The sequence below is a fragment of the Rhinolophus sinicus genome, chromosome 16, assembly GCF_057876585.1.
Source record: "Rhinolophus sinicus isolate RSI-liver-muscle chromosome 16, RSI-T2T, whole genome shotgun sequence".
Lineage (NCBI taxonomy): Eukaryota > Metazoa > Chordata > Mammalia > Chiroptera > Rhinolophidae > Rhinolophus > Rhinolophus sinicus.
This window is the reverse complement of record NC_142516.1, coordinates 35,115,446-35,142,293: the sequence shown is the minus strand read 5'-3', so window position 1 is coordinate 35,142,293 and position 26,848 is coordinate 35,115,446. Positions and strand designations below refer to the sequence as shown.

Below are 26,848 nucleotides of genomic sequence, written 5' to 3'. Positions count from 1 at the left end.
AGAAAGAATAATCTATTCAACAAATGGTGTTGGGAAAACTGGACAGCCACTTTAAAAAGAATGAAACTGGAACCTTAACAGATACTCTAAAGTGCCCCCCCTTTGCATATTTTGTTTACTCTCTCTTAAATTGCTTTGCCCCTAGGTCTTCAAAAAGCTGTCTCCTTCCTGACCACTTAAGTATTACCTCTGCTGTGAGGACTTGTCAAAACAACAAATCTAAGCAGATTCATTCTCCTCTATCCAACTCCAGCTCAGTTGAATCACCCTGTTTTATTTTCTCCATAACACTTATCTACTGTCACAAATCATCATTTTCAATTATTGTTTATTGTCACTCATCCACTGGAATATAAGCTCTGTGAGTACAGAGATCTTGTCAGCAACCCTGGTGCACAACACTTCCTGGCCCATAGTGAGTGCAATAAATGATTAGGGAAATGAGCGTGTTTCTTGGTTTGAGGTGAAAGGGGGAGGTTGAAGATAAGAGGAAGGAATAAATGATAGAGTGAGAGCTTGAACTTCAAGAGAGGAGGGGATCAAGAACATGGTAGAGAAATTAATTCCGGGGGAAATAATAGGGACATACTCCCAACCAGTAGAACAGGTTAGAATGGTGAAGACACAGATATGAGATGAAATCAAACAATGTCGTGAATGTTTAAATAAAAAAATTATTACAGTAAAAGACACATTGACATTAATCCCTCAAAATAATCCCCCTCGCTTCGAACACTTGTTCCATCATTCTTGCCACTTTCTGAAGCAATTCTGGAAGTCTTTCGTGAGTGTCATTAGTTGCACTGTCATGGCTGCCTGGATGTCCTGAATCATTTTGACTTTGGGGAAGAGCCAGAAATCACACGGTGCCAGATCCGATGAATAAGATGGATGAGGACACATCGTAATGTTTTTATTTGACAGAAATTGCCGTACCAGAAGTGATATGTGACATGGAGTGTTGTCATGTTGGAGGATAATTTACGGCACACTTTGAAACACCTCTCAACCATAGCTCACACCTGACTGACTGCACCAAACAAGTTGACACTCATCACACACCACTGCTTCCCGTATTGAAGATCCCTGCCTTCCCTTTGGATGGCACTCAGCAGCATTCCCCGTATTTGTTGATCACAATGGAAAGCTCCCTGTCACAGAATGCTTCTGGTAAGGCAATTTCTGTTAAATAAAAATATTACGGTGTGTCCTCATCCACCTTATTCACCGGATCTGGCACCACGCGACTTCTGGCTCTTCCCCAAAGTCAAAATGACCATGAAAAGTAAATGTTTTGAATTGATTCAGGACATTGAGGCAGCCATGACAGCGCAATTAAATATACTCACGGAAGAGGATTTCCAGAACGGCTTCAGAAAGTGGAAAGAATGATGGGATAAGTGTGTTCGAAGTGAAAGGGAGTATTTTGAGGGAATTAATGGCAATGTGTCTTTTACTGTAATTTTTTTATTTTTATTTAAATGTTCACCGTATTTTCTGATCACACCTCATATATTTCTAAGTGGATGGGGAGGAATGGTGGAGGAATTCACACCTTGATGGCTTGGCTTCTATTTTCTTAGTAAACAAGGTTAGGTCTTTGGTGATGCTGAGGTGGAGTGTGTTTAAAATAGTGCTCTTAAGGAGAGGAGTAAAGACTTGGAGCAGCTACAGGTGGAAAGAGCCAGTTGAATATAAGCAGAATGATAAATCATGTGCCTACCCTTCAACTATTTAAAAATTCATGTCCAATTAAAGTATGCGTAAGTGAGATAGTGGAAAGAACATTACATCGGGAGTTGGGTGACTGCCCATATATGTCTATCTAAGGAAGAGAGAAAAAAGTATAAGTTACAGTATAGTCAGAGAGCTTAGACTGTTAAGTGGATCATACCTATCATCTTGCATTGATTTTAAGTGATCTATATTAGAGGTCTGTCATTATGAACCTAAACGGGAAAGATTTTATGAAGTACGTATGGCTTGAGTTGGGCCTTAAAGGAGTGGTCGAGTTTCTCTAAGTGAATATGAGGGAATTATTTTAGACTTAGATGAACCATTAGAGCCAGAGTTCAGTGATAGTTATATATTTGAGGAACTGTGAATAATTCTGCTTCTTTGGAAGGAACCTAGAGTAGGAGATATGGTTTAATCCCCTGCTTCGGTGTGGATTAAGAGAAGCTGGCATGTTATTTTTGCCAATATCAAACCATCCTATTAAATTCTTCCATAATTAACTCCTTCACTGTCTCAGGTGGCACAAATGTGAGGTATACTTCTTGAAATCAAAAAGTTGATACACTCTTAAAATTAATCTTCCTTTATGTGTAGATTTAGGACTAAAGGCTGTTGGCAGCTCGAGATTGTGGTATTAATAGTTTGTTTTCCCCTCTAGAAATAATCAGACTTATTGCCTGGATTATAGTTTAGATTTCTGTTCTAACAACTTTCCGAAAACTAAATTTAAAACAGACATCATTACCTCCTTTTGTTTAACTATTACAGTTGTTTCTCCTCTTTGATGACAGTGTGATCACATTTTGGCTAGACTTTGGTGATTTGTGGGGAGGGTATGGTAAAATAATCTGTATATGGGTGGCAATGTTTTTCATGCATATTTCTACTTACTCTTTTAGTGGCTCTTCAAAGTCCTCTGCTTTAAATTCTAACTTTCATAATTTATTTTCTGTTATGGAAATGACATAGATTCCCTCCACATTTCCTATTCCCTCCGCATTCTTGATTTTTCTTTCCAAATTATTGTTTTTTTAATTTATTTTTTTAATTTATTGGGGTGACAATTGTTAGTAAAATTACATAGATTTCAGGTGTACAATTCTGTATTACATCATCTATAAATCCCATTGTGTGTTCACCACCCAGAGTCAGTTCTCCTTCCATCACTATATATTTGATCCCCCTTACCCTCAGCTCCCACCCCCCACCCCCCTTACCCTCTGGTAACCACTAAACTATTGTCTGTGTCCAAATTATTTTTAATGTATGGTGCCACTGTTATTTTGTCTGGTATGTAATGTATCGTTCGTCTAAAAAATACCTCTGAGCTTTGCTTCTCTAGGAAACCCTGCCTAATTAAAACCATCTCATTTTGCTACTTGTAAAATAGTTTTTGTTCTTCATATTCCATTTGGTTGTCTATATTTAGGTTCTTTCTGAATTATAAACCCACAGTTTAAAAATTTCACTTAAACATAAATGACCACAAAACACTGCTCCTCCTTCTGCCTACCAGATTCCCTTCTTCCTCATGTTCTGTGGAGAGCCAACAACCTCTTCTAGACACCACTACGTGCCTAGAACCCAGAGGTAATCCAAGTTTGGCTATCATTCTATCATTCTTTTTAAGCTCTAGTCTAGGAGGATATGGACGCATCCTCTGTTCAATGGCTTAGTTCATTCTTCCTTAAACCCCAGTTTGTGAATCATTGTAGGAATTTGCTGTTTGTTAGCACTTTATTCTAAGAGGAAAAAGATGGATAGTAATTGTCCTGGCGAAAGACCTGGGGAACCTGTAAAGTATTATTTTAAATGATTTTGGTTTTAGAAGTTAAAATTATGGTTTCCTTCTTCTGTATTATGAAGAATATTTTCAGTGTCGGGGCATGGGTTGGGTGGGCAGCTGGTAATTGTGGATACACTGTTAATTGTGGATCACTTTAGATCAGTGGTTTTACACTGGGTGTGATCTTTCCCCTTGAGACATTTGCCAATGTTTTAAGACATGTTTGGTTGTCACAGTGGAGGTGGGAGAGTGGCAACTGGGGTCTAGTGGGTACACACCGTGAGGATGCTGCTAACCATCTTATTCACAGGATAGACCTTACCAAAAAGAAAAAAAGAATTATTCTGCTAAAATTTGAATAGTGCTGCTAGTTCACTTCATTTAGGTTACTTTCAAGAATGTTCAGCTATCTCTTAACCTCTGTGACCCTGGATTCTTCAGGAAAGAAACATATGGATATTGGATGTCTTAACACATCTACCAGCGAGCATTAACATAAAGCAAGCAGTGGGAGGGAATGGGACTGTGGGTGCACTTGGAGGGCTCTTCTGCATTGTTGGATGCATCTTACCAGATTTTCCCCACGTCTTGTATTGTGTGTTCTGCTTTATGCTAGGAATTTTGGTCAGTAGAAAAGATGTCCTCAGACTCACCACTTTTCCCTTTTTAGCTAGTTATTTTGGTATTCATGATTCTAGATAGCATGCTTTCGTTACTACTTCTTGGTTCCCTCTACTCCCAATTTAGACGTTATCTATGGACTCCTTCCCTCCCCATATAGTTATAGCTACACGATGCATATGCAAACATTATTCATAGCTGAGCCAAAGAGTAAAACTGTTACTACATTTCCCTTCCTGCACAGTTATACAAAAAATTTTTACCAAACAATCAATGTACTTATCATTGATTTTAACTTAGACTCTTCACCAGTAGTCTAAATCTCCTTAAGACATTCAGACACATCAGACATCCTGTTATTCACATCTCCATAAAGAAATTTCTTCCTGAGCTTCTTAATTTGCTCCAATCTGGACTTCTTGAGGCTTTTGTACCTAGTGTGATCCTGAGTTCTTCCTTTGTCATCACCCTGAGGTTTTCACTTTCCCCCCTTGTTTTGATTAGCTATGTTATCTTCCTGAGTAAACTACATGGGAGATACAATGTTTTGAGGCTCTTGATGTCTGAAAATGTCTTTATCCTTCCACTTTATTGATAATACGTGTGTTGAGTTGGCCACCTTTACTCAGGGGTTAACTAATTGATCTGTTTAAATGTCAGTATTGCAATGGTACTGGATTTTAGCTATATAATAGATTCATAGGGACACTAGCTGGGAACTTAACCATCATTTGTAATGTTATGTGTAGAAATCTATTCAGTAATAACTAGGTATGGTGTCAGATGGGTACTAAATCTATAGGGGTGGTAGATGGGACAGGGTTGGGGGCAGGGTGAAAAAGGTGAAGGGATTAAGAAATACAAATTGGTAGTTACAAAGTAGTCATGGGAATGTAAAGGTAATATAATCGAGAATATGGTGATAATTCTGTATAGTGCTAGGTGGGTACTGTTAAATAACTATGATGTACACCTGAAACTAATACAATATTGTATGTTAGCTATATCTTAATCGAAATCTTAAAAAAAAGAAATCTTTTTAAAGATCTATAACACCAGTTTACAAATCACCTTCTCATTTATAAGATGGTCAAATGTGTTTGCATTGTTACATAACTGCATGTTTTCCTCTGTCTTATTAGATGACATTTCTTCAGGAGAATGATCATATGCTTCAAGTGCTCGCACTGCTGCATAAAACTCCAGCCACAAGTTATGATTCATTGTTCATTTCCAAGGCAAAAGAAATGATGTTCTCCGTAAAATGTCATGAAGTTCTGTAATTGACAAAATTAAGTTAAATTTTCTTTCACAACATATCTATTCATGCCTCATGAGAGTGAGGATAAAATAAAAACGTGGTTTATTGTCAAGATTGTCCAGAAATTTTTGAATCATCAGCTTTTCCTTATATCTAATTTTTTTCCCTTTGCTCTGAGTGGTTTAAGTTCTATTGCATCTACTTAAGACTGACTTAAAAGTAGAAGTCCCTTTTAAAAAAATTGTTGTGTTAACTTAGTTCGGTGGTTTGGGGTGGTCTGTGATCCCTAGAACCCCCAAGATTATGGGGTAGGTACGCTAGGTTAAAATTATTTTCCCGGAGATAATAATACATTAATTTGCCTTTTGAACTCATTAGTGTTTAGTGGGGTTTTCGAGACTGCATGTGTAATGATGTCATTGCCCTGTATGCTAATGAAAATACAAAACATTTATCCTTCTCTAAATGTTTTGAGAACTGGTGCCCAGTTGGGTAAGACCCAAGTTATTATGTCTATAGTGCTATACAAGATCATGATTCTATGTCCAGTTATTGATTGTGCAGTGAGAGTGCCGGTACTCTGCTTAGTGAGTAAATGTTCAAGTTTTCTGCTATCGTTTACTAGTGAGTGATCTGATTGATTACTGGTGTTCTAGGGACCCCACAAGGATTATCTAGTTCAGCCCCTCATTTCACAGATGAGGAAACCAAGGACCGGAGTGACTGAGTGGCTTCTAGGTCTATGGAGTATTTTTATTTTCAAGTTTGGTGAAGCTATTTGGTACCCACATCTACCCTAAGGAGATGATAGATTATATTACAGCAATTCTCAATTTTTTTTGGTCTCAGGACCCCATTATACTAAAAATTACATTCTTACCTATTGTTCACGTGTATGATATATATATATATATATATATTTTTTTTTTTATTTTATTTATTTATATATATATATACACACACACACATATATATAGATGTTTACTGTATTAGAATTTAAAACAAAAGTTAAAGATACTTAATTCATTTGAAAATAATAATAAACCAATTGCATGTTAACGTAACGTTTTTCTGATGGAAAATAAATGTATTTTCCAAAACAAAAATAACTCAGATGAGTGGAGTTTTTTTATATGTTTGAAAATCTCTTTAATGTTGGCATAATAGAGGGCACCTGAATTCTGTATCTGCTTCTGTATTCAAACTGTTGCCACATGTTTGTTTTGGTTGAAGTACGAGTATATGAAGTAAATCTGACTTCAGCAAATACGTGTGTAGTTGAAAAGTGGAGGAAACTTTTCAGATAATTGTGAATATTCTTCTTTAATACTGTACCAAAACTTTACAGGTGGCAGTTTTCTTAAATATTAGTTATAATGTGAAGCTGTATCAGTGGACTTTTCATGTTCTGTTAAGTTAAAATTCATTGGCCTGTCTTGAACTTTGGATGGATCTTTTATCTGTGCCTAATTTTGTAACATGCATTGCCATTTGCAAAATATAACTATTGGGAAACTCGCAGGATCACAGAGGCAGATACATGTTTTCCAAAATTTTAATTTTTGCTTGAAAGCTCGAATTTTGTCATTGACAACAAACATTGTCAGTTTTTTTCCTTAAAGCTACAAACTTGTTTATTTTTGAGAAAATGCCATATTCTCAATTCTGAATAACTATAGTTTGTCACTTGTTCTTTCAAGTAAAAATGGTGTTCCATGATAATTGTGCAAGCGCTTTTCCTGGAAACAGCCTTACTATGGTATGCAGCGGAAGTTAATGTATACTTCCGATTTTGTCAAATAGAATGCTAAAAAGACATGTACTCAAAGATTGAGATTTAATAAGATAAATCAGAGCTTTGCAATGGGTTGAAGCAAGTGAGGCACTTAGAATGCAGAATTTAAAAAGGCACTACCTGGGGGACAGCCGGAGGATGGCTCAGTTGGTCAGAGCGTGAGCTGTTAACAACAGGGTTGCCGGTTTGATTCCCACATGGGCCAGTGAGCTGCGCCCTCCACAACTAGATTGAAAACAACGACTTGAAGCTGATAGGTCCTGGAAAAAAACACACTGTTACCCAATTTAAAAAAAAAAAAAGGCACTACCTGAAAGTGAGTGCCTCCTTAAATTTTGTACTTAGGTGCCTCACTTGCTGCAACCTGGTCCTGCCTCTGAGATTAATCATTTTTATTGTTTCATTCAGGACTTACGTGAATTTTTTTTAAAAATTGTCTTTTTTAAACGCAAGTCCATGGAGTTGAATACTATTTAGCTTGGGGCACCTGTCTTGATTTGTGCTGAAGCTATAGCAGTTTTGCCCAACATTGTTTTTTTTTCCACCCTCTTCATTTTTTTGCATTATCAGTGCAAATGTCAAAATGAAAAAGACAATGGTTTAGAATTATGAAAATGATTTTAACGTCACAGACTCTTGGGTTCCCAGACCGTCTTTGAGAACTGTGGTGTGTTCTATTATACTTTATTGTAGCATTTTGATATAGACTTCTCATTGATGTATCTGTATTGGTACATGGAACTGTTAAAAATGTTAACTTATTATTAGCTAGGAGGATGAGTAAAGTTCTGAAAACTGCTTGTTTACACCTTCCACAGTATTTGACCATCAATGTTTAAGCTACTTGAAATGTTACAGTAGTGGCTCCCACCTTACCTGCACATTGAAATCACCTGGAGTGCTTTAAAACCGCTGCATAAGTCCCACCTTCTAGGATTTAGTTGGTTTTGGGTGCTTCTTGGACTTTGAAACTTTCAGAAGCTCCCCGGTTGATACTAATATGCAGCCAAGGTTGAGAACTTTATAGGGGATGACCACTGCTTTGATTGATGTTTACACAAGTGTTTTCTATATTATATAAATAAAATATAACTTAAAAAAATAGTTTTGACACTGTTCCTAGGACAAAAAGAGATTTATGACATGAAGTGTTATCAAAACAACTTGAGAAATAGCAATGAGTTCTCTGAAAAAGTTTATTTAGGGAGGAATTTACTAGTGATTTTTTTAAAATGAGGTTGGTAATTCTGATTGGATTATTGTGGCCCATGAAGGGTAACTTGTTAATTCTCAAAAGTCCAATTTACGGTTAGTTTCTAAATAGTCACTGTGTAGAAGGCATTATATTAGTAATTGAGTAGAAATAATACAACCATTTCTTAGAAAATGAAGTTTGAAGTAATGCAGGCACATTTTTCAGTGCTAATACTTTGTTTTATTTTTTTTCTTAGCCTTAAAAGTTAAATGTAAATATGATATTCAAAGGATTTTTCTCTTTCTTTTAGAATTAAAGTTGGGAGAACTGCTTCATGATAAACTGTAAGTATTTGTGTCCTTTGAAATAGTGTGCGATATTTCCATGTATTTTTTTAGTGTGTACAGTAGTGTTCCTTGAAGTCTGATTATTTTACATTTCAAACCTGTAAAAATAATACTAATTATAAACATATTTTTAACTTTGGTGAGTGTCGTGCGCGGAGGCCTGCTCGCCATGCCATTTTTCAGGCGGGGCGGCCTGCGGGGTCTCTGCTCCCGTTCCCCACACAAGAACGCAGGATATGGTGAGGCCAAAAAGGAACACCCACGGAGCCATAGGTAGGGGAGCCATACCACCACAGTCTCACTGGAGGCTGGGTTCACCGGACGCGTGACCTGCCATCCGCCTTTCCGCCAACCGACCGACTGACGACTCTCCACTCTCTCGACCCTGTTCCTCTCCTCTCTTCCGCTCTCTTCGGCTCTTCTCTTCCACTCTCCTCTCCTCGGCTCTGCTCCGTAGCCGCAGCAGTTATACCAGTGGCCAATCGGCTAACCGGCCACAGCCTACGGCCAATCAGCCACAGCCAAGCCAGCACCTTTCCACATGAGGCCTAGAGCCTGTAAACTATTTTCTGGGGCTCTGTCCCCACAGTGAGCTATTGGGGCCAATAACCCTAGTTGTGATATGAAATATCGGTATCAGTGAAACTGACCTATGGTCCTTTCTTTGAGGGTAAATGTATAGGATGTGCAGTTCCTTGAAGAGAAAGTATTAGTTGTATGTCATATGTGATAGGCTGATTGATGACCAGGGATAGGTGACTAAATGCCTGGAGAAAAGTAAATTGAGAATCCCTGAAAAGGTGAAATAAAGGGAAATGCTTGATTCTCATAGATAGCTTCAGTGCTCATACTGCTAGATCCAAGCTCAATTTTCAAGGTTAGGAATATGAAATTTTAAATTAGTAAGTGGACAAGATTGGACATTTGAGGAGGAGGATTAGAACCTGAAATTTAGTTCTTCTCAAACTTGAGTGTGCATCAGAATCATCTGAAGGGCTTTTAAAAATGCAGATTGCTAGGCCCCACCCCCAGAGTTCCTTATTTAGTAGGTCTGGTGTGGGACTGCAGAAATTGCATTTTTAGCAAGTTCCCAGGTGAGGTTGATGGCTGCTAACCCAGGGACCACAATTTGAGAACCACTGTAGGTCATCATATTGATGTTGTAGGCAGTTACAGGAAGGATATAATCAAACAAAATCACAAGCTAATGCAGGAGAGCTGTGGAACAAGATTTGCGAGAGCACAGCTTGCGGGACTTCACCCTCTATTTCCCCGAGGTTGTAGGCTCAGTCTAGGGAACAGCAGCCTACCCTGACCATCTATTAAAGTTGTTTCTTTCCAATTCATATCTTTAGCTGTCTTTTCTTTTCCCCTTGCGTGTACTAACATACTCTGTAATTTACATGCCTTTATTGTTTATTGTCTGTTTCCTTCCACTAGAATGTAAGCTCCATGAGGCAGGCAAATTTGTTTTGCTCACTTATATATCCCAAGTGCCTAGCACATAGGAAGCACTCAGTAAGTTTTTGCTGAATGAATGAAATAGCTGCAGTCAAACTTTCTTTTAGGCTTTTCTTCTCCCATTTCTTGAGGTGTATCTCAGTTAATGATATACTTACTAATTAGTCCACAGTGGGTCACAACTATCTGTTTTCATGGCTAATACGCCACAAATACCAGACCATCAGGATTTCCATATTACTTTTCATTATGTACTTGCCAAAACTTTGGGCATTGTACAGTGTAATGTGCCAGATTGTTGGACTTTCACGATATAAGGAAAATGAAAAAAGCTAAAAGTTACATTTGCTAATAGTTCTTCCAAGCATGACTTTTTTTTTTTTTTAATTTATTGGGTTGACAATTGTTACTAAAATTACACAGATTTCAGCTGTACAATTCTGTATTACATCATCTATAAATCCCATTGGGTGTTCACCACCCAGAGTCAGTTCTCCTTCCATCACCATATATTTGATCCCAAGCATAACTTTCTAAATGTTAAGCAGAGAAAATTATTTAAGGAAGGAGAAGTGCAGTCCATTATAGATCAGTTGATCTCTTTGGTTCATACGTTTCTGATGCGCAGCCTTGTGGAAGGAAACACCACCACCATCTTTCGTTTTCTCTTCCACAGTGCATGTAAGATAATTCCAGTGACAAGTACATGGAAAAATGGTTGAGTTAAAGGGAGGTTATTTAGTTGAAGTAGAAGTGTTAGCAAGTAGGAAAGACTTAAAAATATAGGATAGTGTAGTTACCTAAGTATCATAATTTTATGCCGTTGTGGGAATCTGGGTAAACTAGTTCAGAAACAGTTTTTTTATTTGCAGATTTGGTCTTTTTGAAGCAATGTCTGCCATTGAAATGATGGATCCCAAGATGGATGCTGGCATGATTGGAAACCAAGTTAATCGAAAAGTTCTCAATTTTGAACAAGCTATCAAGGTAGTCACCATTGTGCTTTTGGTCTTATCTTTTATTGTTTGTTATTTATGTTAAAACATTCTGATTAATAATGGAAATCAAACTTAGTATATTAACTTAAAGTATAAATTTCTAAAAGTATCTGAGGTATATAAGCAAGAGTTAGTTATGACCTTTAGTTATCTCTTTCTGTTGAAATCTGAAAATATATAAGATCTTCATTAAAAGCTTGCTCTAAATTTGTGTGTGTGTGTGTGTGTGTGTATACACTTTTAAAATTGATTTTTGAAAGCATTTAAGTATATATTCAAGTACCAGGGTAATTGGCTTAGGGACTAAATTTCATGTATTAATATGTTAAGTAAAATGCTTGTGGTAGTGAATTTGAAGTTTACTCATTGAGAATTGATTGAGAAATTCATTCATAGTTGCCAGAGTTTAATTTTACATATTTTATGAAGAAAGATTTGCTAAGTAAATGGATATTGTAAACAAAATTTACAGGTAGTGTAGTTAACCAACTTAAGAGAAGTGTTTTTAAAAATGCTTATTTTATTTGCAAGTTTTGATATTCTTGAAACTACTTTGAACTGTACTTATAAAATACTTGTTGGTTTGACTTTTCATTTCTTTATAAAAGTCTTTATTCTGTTTCAAATGAGAACGGCTTTGGTTTTTCTTAATGAAGGCCTATTTAAGATACACTATTTTTAAGACTACATAGTTAATTTGGTATCTTAGTTTTATCAGCTGATAAGACAGAGTTTTCTTAGAATTGCTATTTTTAAATACTTAATTTTTGAAAGCCAAAATGTGACTGTATAGCTAGGTTTGCTATAGCATTTGCAAAATGCCACTATACATAAATTTTTAAAAACTTCTGCTTATATGTCATGTTTCCCCTCCTTTTTAGGATGGCACCATTAAAATTAAAGACCTCACCTTGCCTGAATTGATAGGGATAATGGATACATGTTTTTGCTGTTTGGTAAGAGTAAAAAATAGCACTATTGGTTAATTTAAAAACTGTGACTTACCTGAATCTTTAAATTTAAAAGTATACACACTAATGTTGAGTCTAGTAAGATGTATATAAGATTAGCAGGCCAAATTTTGCTACAGGAAATAACATTCTAGAATCTTCTCATCTGGGTGATTTTGGGTTCTCATTTTCTGAGTGAGGGGATATTTTCTTCCCAGCGAAGATAATAACATAGCCATTATTCTATAGTATCCTTTTTTGTTTTCAAGATACCCAGGGAAACAAATCTGTAATTAGAAAGTTGTATAAAGAAGCATAGAATCGAAACAAAGAACTTTGGATTAGCTTTGGAGAAGTAGTTTTCCTAATCTGGGGTAAATTGTAGTAAAGTGGCCATCTTTTTGAAAATGACGAAAATTTTTTAGTGCTTTCTGTATGGTGGATAGGTTGTCTTCCCTAGATACTGTTGGTTAATCGTGGGAAAACTCTCGTTTGTACTACCTTTTTTATTTTTTGCCTACTTTCTGACTATCCCTTTCTTTTTAAACTTTTAAATCATTGTCCTTAGAAATATGTAAAATTTATTCGTTTGGTTATTTAGTAAGTATTGAGTGCCAGTGTGTGTAAATTACTTTGTTAGGTGTTTTACATGTATATTTTTCACTTAGGTCTTACATCAGCTCTATTCGATATATGGCATCATTTTATTTGCCTCTGATTACATTGCTAGGAAGGGGCATAGCCAGAATCCTAATCCTGATACTTCTTCCTCCAAAGCTGTCTCTCCCTCAAAGATATCTTTATTACCCTTTAGCAGTTTACAGTCCTAGTGGAATAGGACAAATGAAGGCAAGAGGGAGAGTTTTTGGTAAAGTTGAATAACCATTGTATGATACTCTTGGGACTGTATCTGAGAGTTCAGCCTTTCATAGGCAAATAGTCTTCTGGAAAGTTTTCTGCACATTGGTAATACAAAATACATACCTTAATTACAGTAATTTTCATGTACATTTCTCATTTTGTAATGTAAAACTATGTATCTTGCTCTATTGCAGAATTCTTGAACTTAGTGTAAAATATAATTATATAAACTTGGGCAAAATTATTTCTATTCTCTGACTGTTTCTTTATATGTAAAAGGAGAAAAATACTACCCTCTTCAAAGTGTGAGGAAGAATCATAGGACATTTGAAAATACCTAGCATAGCACTTGGGAAATAGTTACTCAATTTTGGCTGCTATAGGTATTCCCAGCTTTTAGTACATGGTACTTGGCCCTTTGTAGCTACTCCATAAAATAGTGTTGAATGATTATTTGTGTATTTTAGAAAGATTCCTCTGGTTGGGGTATTGAATTAGAGATGGGAGGCAGTAAAACCATTATATAGATTCTTGCAGTCATCTAAGTGGGATATGATGTTCTTGACTGGGTTAGTGGTAGTGAGGATGAAAAAGAAGGGTTGATGAGTGACTAGGGCCTAATTAGCTCTAAAATTGTACATTCCCTAGTTTGTGGATTTTCATTGACTAATGTGAAATTGATTGTTTTTGAATGCTATAGAAGGAGGCACTCTAATTTCATTAGTCTCCAAATATATTGCAAACTGAAATATACATAAGAATGCTTTCCATATTTGTATCTTTCAGCTAATCATATTTATGGTATACGATTCTTGAAAGACTTCAGTCAATGAAAATGAATTCTAACGTTTTGTCTTTTCCCTTTAATCACCTTTTAAATCTTGTGATTACTATTATATTTATTTGGGTTTGTAGCACTCTGGTCTTTGATTGTTAAGTCAACTTAGACTGCAGACTCTGTGTCACTTTAAACATACACCTTTTTTTATTTCTTTTATAGATAACATGGTTAGAAGGCCACTCCTTGGCACAGACAGTATTTACGTGCCTTTACATTCATAATCCAGACTTTATAGAAGATCCTGCCATGAAAGCTTTTGCTCTGGGAATCTTGAAAATCTGTGACATTGCAAGGGAAAAAGTAAATAAAGCTGCTGTTTTTGAAGAGGTAAGATTTTGTAGTGTAAGAATTCTTGAAGCTCATTGACTACCTTATTCACTGTGATGTATTTAAATGACCATATGATATATATTTTTGTAACATGTATAGTTAAAAACAGTTTTTTAAGCTGATGCTATTGCTGTTTGCAAATACATTAGCTAAAGTAATCCAGTTCTCTCCAAAGAAGGATTTGTATCTTAGAGTGTGGTCTTTCTATCTGTACCATTCATTGAGTATCCACTATGTGCAGAGTACTTTGTTCTGGACATTGTGAGGATTCACAGAGAAAATTGAAGCGCCGGCCTCTGACCACAAGTCTCTTATAAATTATAACACAGAAATGCTTTCCTTTCAGTCTTTGGATAAGAGGTTGCTAAGGGGAACAAGGGTATGAGGAATATTTTAGGGTATAAACATTTTCCTCCTGTTAGTACTTAAGCACCTGACCCTGAGGAAGTGTTCTGAGTTTTAGACATAGAAAGATTTTTTTTCTCCTTAAAGAAAATAAGGTTTCAGATACTGATAATTTTAATGGGAAAGGTGATAGAATTTGAGATTATTGATAAGTGATTATTTAATTCTTCCCTTGGTTGAAACTGGCAAGTTTCTTTTTAACATTGTTGTTGGTCCAAAATAAATCTTAGGCTTCTATGATGGTCCAGTGTATAGTATGTAAAGCTCTTCTAAGTTAAGGTTATGTATGTGAGAGTAATTAAATATATACCTAACATGGTTGTCCACATTTAAATGCATGACTTGTGAGTTGTTTATGAAATACTGTCTACTTTTTATATGCTCATTAGTTATCTAGCTACATATTTGAATTGATATGGGTGTCATTATGGAAAATTCAGTCTATTGGGTGGAATTTTTTAAAAGATTAAGTTAAGTGAAAGGAGAAATCCAAATTATTTTAAATACCTACATTCTCAAAGTACCAAAGGGCATCAGACGTCAGTGGGGCAGAGAAAGGATTCATTTAACAAAAAGTACTGGAACAATTGATTAGCACCCTTGAAAATTAACTTATCTTCCTTAGTCCCTTTGAGCTTCTGTAACAATAGCATACACTAGTTGGCTTCTAAGCAACGGAAATGTATTGCTCACTGTTCCGGAGGCCAAGTCATCCAAGATCAAGGCACTGGTGCTTCGGTGTCTGGTGAGGGCCTGCTTCCTGTTCACAGACAGCCATCTTTGCATTATGTCCACACATGGCAGAAAAGGAGAGGGAACTCTCTGGGGTCCCTCTTCTAAGGTTTTAAGGACACTAATCCCATTCATGAGGTCTCTGCCCTCACTTCCCAAAGGCCTCACACCCAAATACTATCACATTTGGCTTTAGGACTTAACATACGAATTTTGGGGGATACAAACATTGTTTATAACATCAAAATAAATTGCAAATAGATGAAATATTTTAAGTTTAAAAGTTTTTTTATATGTATATTAGAAGATAGTTCACAGAAAATAAAATGGTCTTTAAACATAAGAAAAGATGCTTAAACTTAAGAGAAATGTAGATTGAAAGTGTGAGATACCATTTTTTACCCATTATTGGCAAAGATTAGAAATTTTTTATAATACATCATGTTGATGAGGATGGGAAAACAGGTACTCACATGCTGTGTGTGTATGATATGAATAGTCATTGTTTCCCTCTAAATTTTTCAGATTTTTCAGATAAGTTTGCCTCAATTTTATAATTAGAAAAAAAATGATTACGTACTACTGTCTTTAAGACATCTGGGAATGAATAAATAAGAATAACTTATAATAAATAATTTCTTTGAAATGGATGCTTCTGAAGTTCCTAAGTGATGGTGTGTTTCAATCTCAGATATGTGTCTGCTTTGTTTTAACTCCTGAACTGGATACATTTTCAGCTGCCTAAAGATGTTTCTTTCTTAATATCTTGCTCACACATACAAAATGGAAACCACAATTCCCGCATCAAACCACTTTTCCTCTTTCATTCTGTATCTTGCAAAATAGTATCTAGCATGTTATGTTTGAATACTTTTTTTTAAACCTCCTACAGCCAGCATCTTTTACTTCTACCCTGCAAATATCTTGAATCTGGGCACTGTTTTTTTCCTTCTCTCACATTGTTCCTGCTTTGGTTCATGCCTTTGTCAGCTTTAGGTTTAGGCAGAACTTTTGTTTCTAGCCCAGTGTTTCCCTCTAGTCCCTTCTCCATTTGACTACCAGTTAGTTACTGTCTTAACAATGTGTAGTCTGGTTCCATTCAGTTTTGAAAATTTGAAAATTTTGAAATTTGAAAATTTGAAAATTTTCCCTGGGGTATGTTTTAATACAACTAATAATACTGGTACATAGTATAAAAAGTTAAATAGCCCCCAAGACTTACAATGAAAAATTGTAGTTCCCTGCTTTTTCTTTATCCATTCCATAATAATATTGAATTCTTTTAGCTTTTTCCTACTATATACTTCCATATTTCTGGATAGTAAGCTTATATTCTAATTTCTAGATTTAAGGATTTAACAGTTTTTAGCTATGGTATATCAGCACATTTTTAGCATTCGCACATTACGTCTTTGCCTACCCCAAATAGTAATTCAATTTTTGGTTAAATCATTATTCATTGCTGACATTATTGTGATTATGTAAATGTTAATGACAGATGAGCCAGAGTAGTATATGCTTACATTTTATTTCTCACAAATTTTGTTTTTCTCCCCTTGGCATATTATTGTTCAGCTAATCCTGAGTGTGTTATTCTCTCATTATCTCATGCTTGTGTACACAATGTTCCTTCTGGCTCTTAGCCTTTTCTCTTTTACTTACCATTTTAGGGCAAAGTCCTGCTTATCTTTACACTTGGATCCCACTTTCCTGACTTGCCCAGACAGACTTCAGTTTTCTTCTCTGCCCTTTCTCAACACGTTCTTCTGTTACAGCTGGTGTATGTACATACTGGTTTGCATGGACCAGTCCTCTTGGCACCCTTTGTCCTGCTGTGATTATTAATAGCATCCTGTCTGCTCTTAGTAGTATACCAGTGTGAAGAATAACGGTACGGGCCGTCCCTTCCACTGTCACTTTCCTTGAACATGGATGTGATGTTTAGAGGTACTGCCTCATCTTGTAAACATGAAGTGACAAACATGAAAATCTAAGCTTAGGGTGATGGAGCTGAAAGAAGAATTACGTATTTTTCTTTTAATGTTCATGTTATTTGGCGTGGTATAAATCTGCATCACTTAAGTTATTGTAGTTGGGTTTTTATCTTACTTGCAGCCAAACATTTCTAATACAAAATGAATAAATGAAATTGTAACAGTTCTGGTTTGCCTGGTAAAGGGTAAACACTGTTATCCATTTGATATGTAATGTTCTGAATCTTTTCTATAATACGTATACATGTGTATTTTATTTAACGTGATGGAATTATGTAACCTGTTTGCAACTTTTTCCCCTTAGACAATAGAAAATAGGTTTCTATATGTGCCACGTGTGTAGATCTACGTCATTCGTTTTATTGGCATCATGGTAAAAATACAGGTTTTGAATAATTAGTTCTGGCAAGAGTTATCTGTCAAAGGATACTAAACTAGTAGACAAAGGATTTGTACCTACCCTCCAAGTATCTTCCCACAAGATAATTATTAATTACAAAGGCAACAATAAGTTTACAGTTGAGAAACTTGGGAGATACCACCTTAGCCAAGTGACCAGAATTAATATCACCAGTCATGAGTCAAGTCAACATCTTGGCCTCCAGATACAATGCTGTCAGTAGGGCACAACATCCTTCTGTGGAAGTCTTATCAAATAGGACATAAATTTAATCTTGGAAAAACAAGAGGCAAACTCATATTGAGGGACATACACAAAATGACTTTGGCCTGTACTATTCCAAAATGCCAGGGCATGAAAGACAAAGAAATGCTCCAGATTAATGAGACATGAATTTCCTAATTTGATATTATACTGTGGTTATATCAGAGGAAATCACACTGAGTTGTTTAGAGGTAAAAGGCCCATCATAGTCAGCAACCTATTCTCAACTGTTTCAGAAAAAAGTGTAGAGAATTATAATGCAAACGTAGTAAAATGTTATCATTTGGGGAATATAGGCAAAGGGAATATGGGACTTCTTACTGTTCTTATAATCTGAAATTTTTGCAAAATAAAAGTTAAAGTACAGTCTCTGGGGATTTAGGCCATCTAAGTTTGTGTTCTGACTGTCACTTACTAGCTTTCTCTATTTTTGGGGAATTTAACCTTTCCATACCGTAGTTTCCTCATTTATAAAACGTACTTTAATAATAGTACCCACCTCAGCATTCTTGTGAGGGTTAACGAAGTTAATATAAGTAAAACATTTAAAACAATGCTTGGCACATAACAATAAATGTTAGCTATTGTTATTAGTAGTAGTAGATATACAGTAAGTTACAATCCACTTTTCAACTGTTTCAAGTCTTAATCTTGAATGGTCTATGTGCATGTTTTACCCTTACTTGTACCCTTACTGTGTTACCCAGTATCTAGTCTGTAGTAGGTACTGACATTTTGGTTGAGTGAATCAAAACATTTCAGGAGCCCCTGAAATCTTTATGCAAAGTGTTTTATCTGTGAAATGAATTTTCAGAGCAATAACATATTACTATTGTTATAACACAATTGTTTTAGAAGTGGTTGAAAAAAATTACTTTATTAGAATATTACATTACTAGTACAGTCAAGATTACTGCTTGGTGGAATCACATTCAATACTGGTATTGGGTGTTCTGTTACAATGACGATTGTAAATATTTTACTCTTCTAAATTTCCTTGCAGGGCTGCATTGTTTAAATGCTATGTTTTATAGAACTCTAAATATCCCTGATAACTTTCTGCAGTTATAGCTTGGCAGTACTGTAAAAACATTGTAAAGTAACAATAAAGTACATGGGCTTTACCTGTCAAGACGTCTTCTCTCACTGGATAATAGGCTCTATAATGACAGTGATTATATTTTACCATTGTATCCCTGGTTATCTAGCTAGTCACCATAGGGTGTTCAGAAAATGATTTAGGAATGAGTGAATAAACGAAGAAATATTTTTTCCTACTAATCTGTTCACCTCCAAAATCTTGATTTCAAGCATATTTCCCTTTGATCACTACTTATTTGTTGCTTATTTACTCTGATCCCCCTACTCCCACTAGCCTTCAGTTCCACAGAGACCTCTAGTTTATGGATGCTGCTGCTTTAATTTTTCTCTGTTACTTTCCTTGTGTCCTCATTTCCCTGATCCAGTGCTGAAATCATTCTTTTTCAAACACTCTTAACTCCCTTGCCTTTCTCATCTCATCATAATGTGTTACTTATCTGGCAAAACCCCAACCATTTGCCCACTCGCTGCTTGCACCCAAACAGCAGGCTGCTAGGGAAAACCTACATCTGCGTGTCTGTGTTTAATTTTGGGACTGCAAATCTCAGATGGGCACTCAATGCTAGTGAGTCCTATAACACTTCTGTAGTGAATTCTCTGTTCCAGTCTCTAAGGTGACTTTTCCACATCTTCTCAAACCTTCGATGTGAACCCTTCTATCAGCTTTCTTTGTACCTTAATGAAATGTTAGATGGCATCAGATGTAATTAGAAATACCCCATCTTCTCACTATCACAAGTGCTAACCCATGTTAGTACCCACATACTCTGCCTTCTGTCTTGTTACAATGAAAGTATCCCTGTGACAGTCTAAGCTCAGCCTCTCCACTTGTGTTCTAGATTCTGTTCCCTCTTGCCTACTGTGGTTATCAATCCTTTCTTTGTATTCCATTACTAGTGTTTCCTTCATGGCTAGATTATTTTTTATTGGCTTATAAACATGCATTAATATCATTCAATTTAAAATAAAACACTAGTTTCCTTAATCCCATGGCTCCTTATATGTACAACGTCATCTCTCTGCTACCCTATACAAAAATGAGTTGTTAATGTTTACTTATTTTACTTTCCCTTTTTAGTGTCTTCTCACCCACTTGGATATTTTCCAATTGGACATTTCTTTTCTATCACTGCACAGAAACTGGTCTTAACAAGGCCCCTAATGATACCCATCTTGCTAAATCCATTGTACTCACCCTTTCCTCTCCAGCCTGTCAGCATCACTTATCCCAGGTGACCACTTTCTGACATACTTTCTTCTCATCTTCCTGATAACAGCAGTCTCTTGGATTGTTTTCTTCCTTACTGGTTAGTCCATTTCCTGTGCTTGTTTCTCTAGATGCTGAAGTAGTCCTGGGCTTTCTCTCTTTATACCTTCTTCAGTTGATTTCTTCTAGTTCTGTGTCTTTTGATACCAACTACTCTGATGAAGCCCAAATTTATATTTGTAGTTGTTATTTCTCCTCTGACTTCCAGACAAGTACCTTCCTGAAATCTTCATTCAGACGACCAAAGAAATTAACAGTGGGAGTTATTATTATGTGATATTATCATAAGCATTAGCCTTATTTTGCAAATGAACATATTAAATGCAAGTGTATTTAAATTACCTAAGGAAAAGCAATTGAGATTAAGGACACAGAGAGCATTAGAATATGGTATTTTAAGGGTACACCAATAAGGAAAGCTTGAATGTTTGATAGCACTATTTAGACAAGCAGGGTGATATTCCATTCCTGTTTTCTTGTTAGCAAATAGTGAATTTGTAAGAGAAATATAATGAAAGGTTTTGCTACTACTCAAAGGCCTAATTATTCCTTTTCTGTATAGGAAGATTTTCAGTCAATGACTTACGGATTTAAAATGGCTAACAGTGTGACAGATCTTCGAGTTACAGGTAAAACCACTTATAAAGATAATTCACAAGTTTAATGTTTGGATTTGTGTCCTTTTTAACCTCATTGTCTCTCTTTCTAGGCATGCTGAAAGATGTGGAGGATGACATGCAAAGAAGAGTAAAGGTATATATATTTTTTTCTCTTTTCTTTGTATAGGATTTTTGTTTTCTTCTAAATGTCAGATTAATTGCCCTGGAATTTTATCATAGCCAACCATCTAGTACGGATGTATTAAAAAGATGCTTTGCATTTTAGTGTAGAAACAGATCAGTATTTACTATGATGTTATTTTTATGATGTGATTTTGTAAAAGTTACTATTTTTTTCTAACGGCTAGTTTTGAAAACATCAAGAATTTCAATGAATATATCCCTTTAAAAATATACGTACTGTGTTCCATGTGCTTTTAATTATGTTATTTCACCATTTTGCTTTTGCTGTTTTTAATACCTTATTCTTGTGTGTGATCTTTATAACTTATTTAAAAATGAACTTTCTGTGTATATAGTAATAGAAAAATAAATACTAAATACCGCTTTTCCCCCAGTCTCAAATATTTTTCTTAAAAAGCTTCTTAGATATATTCAAACATTAATTTAGTGCTTTACCTTGTATATTTATAATTTAATGCTTGTACAGGTTTGTGTTTGTTTTAATTCACCTTTTTTAAAATTTTAGAGTACTCGAAGTCGACAAGGAGAAGAAAGAGATCCAGAAGTTGAACTAGAAGTAATTGAACTTATTTTCTGGTAGATAATATCAGAGAAGTCTACCTCTTAATGTTGTAGTTTTATGAACTGCGTAATAATTTATGGAAGCCCTTTTTAAGGTATTTCTTTAAAAATTGGACATTGCAAGGGATTGTATTTCCCTTGTATTTATTTTGATAGAATGATAAAACAGCTCTTTCAAATACATGATTTCAAAGCTGAATCTTCAATATTCCTGTGAGGTAGGAAGAAAAAAATGACTTTTACAGATGATACATCAAAGCTTGGCAAAAAAGAATTTACAAAGTATCAAAACTTGCCAAACCTTTGTTGAGATCCTAAATTTTTTGACTATTTAAAGTACCTTTTTAGTCCTTTTTTAAAAAATGCTAATTAAATCAGTTTTTGAGATAATAGTGTAACTTTTGTCTTAGGGGAAAATCAGTCCTATTGATACAGAAACTTTACTTTGTATTTCTATTTTAATAGAATAGGCTTTGTTATGTTTTCTGCAGCTCATTTTCAGGCACTTAAAAGACTATAAGTGAAGATGTTTGTAATGTAGTAAATTATTAACACTTAGATTTAGGATTTAAAATACCATATTTAAAAATGAAATTCCTTTGATAAACAACATCTTTTAACTTCCAGTTTTCTTATTTTTTAGCACCAACAGTGTTTAGCAGTATTCAGCAGAGTGAAATTTACTCGAGTATTACTGACAGTGCTTATAGCCTTTACTAAGAAAGAGGTAAGGGCATTTACTATAATCTGCCTATTTTAGTGGGTTTCTTTTTGGTTGTGGGGGAATGGAATGCTGTACTGAAGTAGTTCTGAGAGTTTCCATTGAAATGCCCGATTGCATATAGATAGCACTCAGCATTTGGTGTGTTTACATCAGAGTAGCCCTGATGATTTTCTCAAAATCCCATGAGTTTTATATTCTCCATTACGTGTGCATGTCTGTTGTTGATTTAAAAATAATATTTTATATTATTAGTAGACTAATTTGTGAATAGTAAGTGGGGAGTAAAGATCCAATCTTTACTCTTGATCTAACATTTGTAATACTCCTTTTTTTTCTTTTTTGTATTTTACCTTGATGAATGACATAGTAAAAATGCTGAAATTTTCCAGTTGGCTACATCTCTTTCTTTTTTTGAAAACAACAAAAGATTAACAGAATAAACCAGAAATGTTTCCTATTGTTTTTTAATGGCTCCTACAAAATATAGGTATGGGTAAAAAAATAATTTCTATCCTAACAGGATCTGGGCATCCTGTATTTTAAGTGGATAGTTTGTGAAAACCAATGTCATTACAACAAGCATTTAATTTCACTATTGTTTATAGGGTTTTCCTATTTAATGTATATCTTTCAGTGAAAGAATATATAAGAATGTTTTTGGTGATTTGTTTGCTAGACCAGTGCTGTTGCAGAAGCTCAAAAATTGATGGTTCAAGCATCAGATCTTCTTTCTGCCATTCATAATTCTTTGCATCATGGCATCCAGGCCCAGAATGATACTACTAAAGGAGGTAATTGTCTGTTTTGCTCCTACTCTTTTTTTTTTTTTTCCATTTTTCCCCATTGAGTGTGTAGTGTTTAGTTTGTTCTAAAATTTCATGTAATTCAGTCTGTCTGGACCGTGGAAGGTGTTGCTCGGTAGACTCACATGGGGTATTTATGCTCCCTTCTATAACCTTTTTTTTTAGAACAAAGCAGTACTATAGAACATGGCTGTCTCCTGTATCTTACTTTTTGGGCTCTGAATATTTACCTAGTCTGGTGATCATGCTGTGATGTCGGCATTACATTATTTTTTAATAACCTGCCCTTTACTCCTTTGAGAGACCATTGCCTCCATCACAAAGTCTTCCCTGACTCTACCAGGCAGGCCTAAGTATTCCCTCTGTGGCCTCATTGCAATCATACATACCTCGGTTACATTTTTTAGTACATGATATTATAGTTGTTTACCTACTTGTCTTTCTATGAAATTTTCATGCATTTAGGTCACGGAACTGTCTTATTTGTATCTCTCTATGGTACGTGGTGCATTGTTGACACTCAGTAGATCTTATTTATGAACTATACCTTAAAATAAAAGGAATAGTGTACTTTTGTTGTAAAATTTGCAACTGAGTTAATATTTTAGATAATGTGTAGGGATTTTGATTACCCTTAAAACTTATTAAAATGAGAAGATATTTATATTCTTTAAATTAGTTTTTCCCAGTTGTTTGTCCTGTGACCAGGAATGCCAGTTTTTAGATTAACACTGCTTTCCTTTTCCATCCCACCCCTTCTTCTTAGGGACAGCGTTTATTGGTTCACCTTCCCATGAATTTTTTTCTTACTCAAACGTCAGTTAGTAGAACAGTACAAAGGTAATTTAGTTTAGGAAATTACTATTATCATTATGTACCTAATCATTATATTGAATTTACTAAGTCATTGACTTTTTCATTTTCCCCAGGAGGGGAAAATATGTAGATGAGATGACTACCTAGGTGACATTCTGTAACCGCTGAAATGTTGTTAATGCATAGCACAATATCTGGTACATGTTTATAGAGAAGTGTAACATAATCTGCAACTCTCCAATACTTCAAATGCTAGTGCAAGAATACTTTTGTGGAAACCACTGTATAATTCATTACTTCATTACTTGTTGGGTTTTGTATCAAGAAGGTATTAATGATACAAAACGAGAGTCTTCCATATGACTGGATTCTAATACTCCTCTTTGCCATATCCTAAGTACTATGGACTGTTCTGGTCTATAACTGAGGATAATAATTGCTATAGGATCATTAGTTGTCCATGTGGTTTGTGGCTTCCCTGTATTTCAAACTAATTAGTGCTGAAAATATATATTGCCTGCGCATATATTTTCCACTATTTCTCTGTTTTTAATGGCCTGCTTACAGGCAAGCTTCAGCAAGATGGTTTGTATAAAGTTGGCTTGAAGAAACTTTTTAAAAAATGTAATCTTACGACTAAGCAAGTAAAATTTTAAATTTATCTGTTTACTACCTTTAGCTGGCTTAATTTTGTAATTATCCTTTAAGCATAAAGCTAAACAGTTCTATAATAAAAAAGTTAATGTCTTCCCAATAATGTCTATTCTAAGAAGAATGATAATAAAGCAATAATGTAGATTAGTTTTCATCTCAGATTATTTTGCCCTCTTAATATCTTGTCTGATCTGTATCCAAGTTTAATTCAGGAAAACTTCATTGAGCACAACACATAGTAGGTACAAAGTAATGGGAATTATTGTCTTTTCTGAGCTCATTTAGTAAGAGCTCTTGAGGTTATTTTATATAAGACAGTCTGAGATAAATTGTGTGGCAGAGATATATGTAGTATAATGGGAAAATGTTAGGGCAATATATTCTGCAAGGGGATCGGGTGTGGTAAAGCTTCTTAAAACTTTTCATTTTATGTTGCCATGAAACGAAACACAAACTTCTGCTGGCTTTTAGTACTTCTCCTGCTCAATTCTATTCTATATCATGAATAACTGCTTACTGTATCTCAGTTCTTAAGTACTTTTCTAGTCAGGCAAGTTACTATATGTCTTGTATAGGATGGATACAAAGTCCTTATGCATGAGCTTCATCAACAGATGAGATTTAAATATGGCTACTAGGAACCACTTTAACCATGAACAAGGACTATGTTCACAAAAATATAGAGGAAAAATTTAAATGTCTGTGGAGAATGGAGAGATGCATACAGATAACTTGAAACTTTATGTGTAGGGACTTTGTCCCCTCTCTATTTATATGCATCTATTTTTACTTTTTGAATTTGGACAAGTTATGACTTGGAATATTGCCACTCCCTAAGGAAAAAGAAAAGGAGCCATATTATCTGTCCTCTAGGCCTTCGATATGCTTGGAATACTTTGTCCTGACTAATATTTTGTCCTTTGACTAACTTCTCATCATTTAGATCTTCCCTTAGACTTCACTTCTAGGAAGTCTTTCTTCTAATTTCTCTGTGGGTTAGATATTCCTGTTACTTCCTAAGTTTATCCATACTGAATTATACTTGCTTATTATGTTTGTCTGGATCAGTGTTTGTCAACTGTGGCCTCCCAGAGACATTTGGTAATGTCTGAATCTGTTTTCGGTTTTCACAATTAGGGGAATGCTACTGGCATCTGGTGGGTAGAGGTCAGGAATACTGCTAAACACTTAGTAGTATCAGGAGAGCTGAATTAGTTTTAGAAGTTAATATTGTTTTGTATTGCACTTTTTAGTTTGTATAAAAGTAAATGTAATACAGAATATATTGTATTTGTTATTCATTTCCCATTGATATTTACTTCTTTTCATGGTAATACAGATTTTCATGAGTGGTTGGTATCTATTTATAGTATCTTCTCCTTATAGTGTAAGCCTAAAAATATGTGTATTAAGAATAAAAGAATATTCCTCGATAATAGTTTCAGATGTATATTAGAATACTTTAAGGAAAAATAAGGGTAATGTACTACTTAAGTGTCTGGATTTGTTCATTTATCAATTTAGCCCCAAAAGTATTCATGTTGGTGTGGTAAAGAAGCTTCTTACAATGTTGTCACTACTACTGTGCCTTAATTCTAAATTAAGTGTTATAAATCAGACTGTTTTATTATACTGGTGGCAGTCTTTCATTTTATTTTGAGCATGCATATCTTGTTGTTCAGCGAACATATCCAATGCCTGTTATAAGCCAGGCATTTAGGTGTGAGACAAACCAGTTCCTGCTTCCAAAAGAATTCAAGAGAGAAGAACAAATGGTGTAATCCTACACAGACAATGCAGTAGTGTATATACAGTGTACTAGGCGTGGACCTAGGGCGAGGGACTACTACCTTCAAGCTACATTAAGTCCCCCAGGTTAAGAACAAGGGGGAGGATTTTACAGGTAGCGAGAATAGTTTGTGTGCAAGTAAAGAGGCATAAAAGAGCCTGATATTTGCAAGGCACTGTGCTTGCTTATAGCTTATGGAGTTTAGGGAATAGGGACTGTTAAAAGATAATTTTCAGAAAAAGGCAAAACTGACTCTTATATAACGTGTGTGAAGGATTTTGTTAAACTTGTTCAATGACATAACCAGACATGAAAAGTTTTAAAATGCACCAATTTTTATGGCATATAGGAA

At 35.2% G+C, this 26,848-nt stretch overlaps 1 protein-coding gene across 5 annotated transcripts in view; it reads left to right on the top strand.

Moving 5' to 3' along the window:
- Nucleotides 1-26,848, top strand: part of NAA35 (N-alpha-acetyltransferase 35, NatC auxiliary subunit) — a 51,437-nt gene that overhangs the window by 1,699 nt on the left and 22,890 nt on the right. For 3 of the 5 annotated variants that reach the window (XM_019750096.3, XM_019750094.3, XM_019750095.3), the window contains exons 3-11: nucleotides 8,706-8,739; nucleotides 11,076-11,190; nucleotides 12,083-12,157; nucleotides 14,013-14,180; nucleotides 20,909-20,975; nucleotides 21,056-21,099; nucleotides 21,655-21,705; nucleotides 22,354-22,437; nucleotides 23,111-23,225. In XM_019750096.3, the coding sequence (XP_019605655.1) occupies nucleotides 8,706-8,739; nucleotides 11,076-11,190; nucleotides 12,083-12,157; nucleotides 14,013-14,180; nucleotides 20,909-20,975; nucleotides 21,056-21,099; nucleotides 21,655-21,705; nucleotides 22,354-22,437; nucleotides 23,111-23,225 (753 nt within the window). Of the gene's footprint in view, nucleotides 1-924; nucleotides 1,171-6,434; nucleotides 7,165-8,705; nucleotides 8,740-11,075; nucleotides 11,191-12,082; nucleotides 12,158-14,012; nucleotides 14,181-20,908; nucleotides 20,976-21,055; nucleotides 21,100-21,654; nucleotides 21,706-22,353; nucleotides 22,438-23,110; nucleotides 23,226-26,848 lie in introns of those variants that run through there. The other 2 variants (XM_088793177.1, XM_074330624.2) reach the window with 2 other exon arrangements.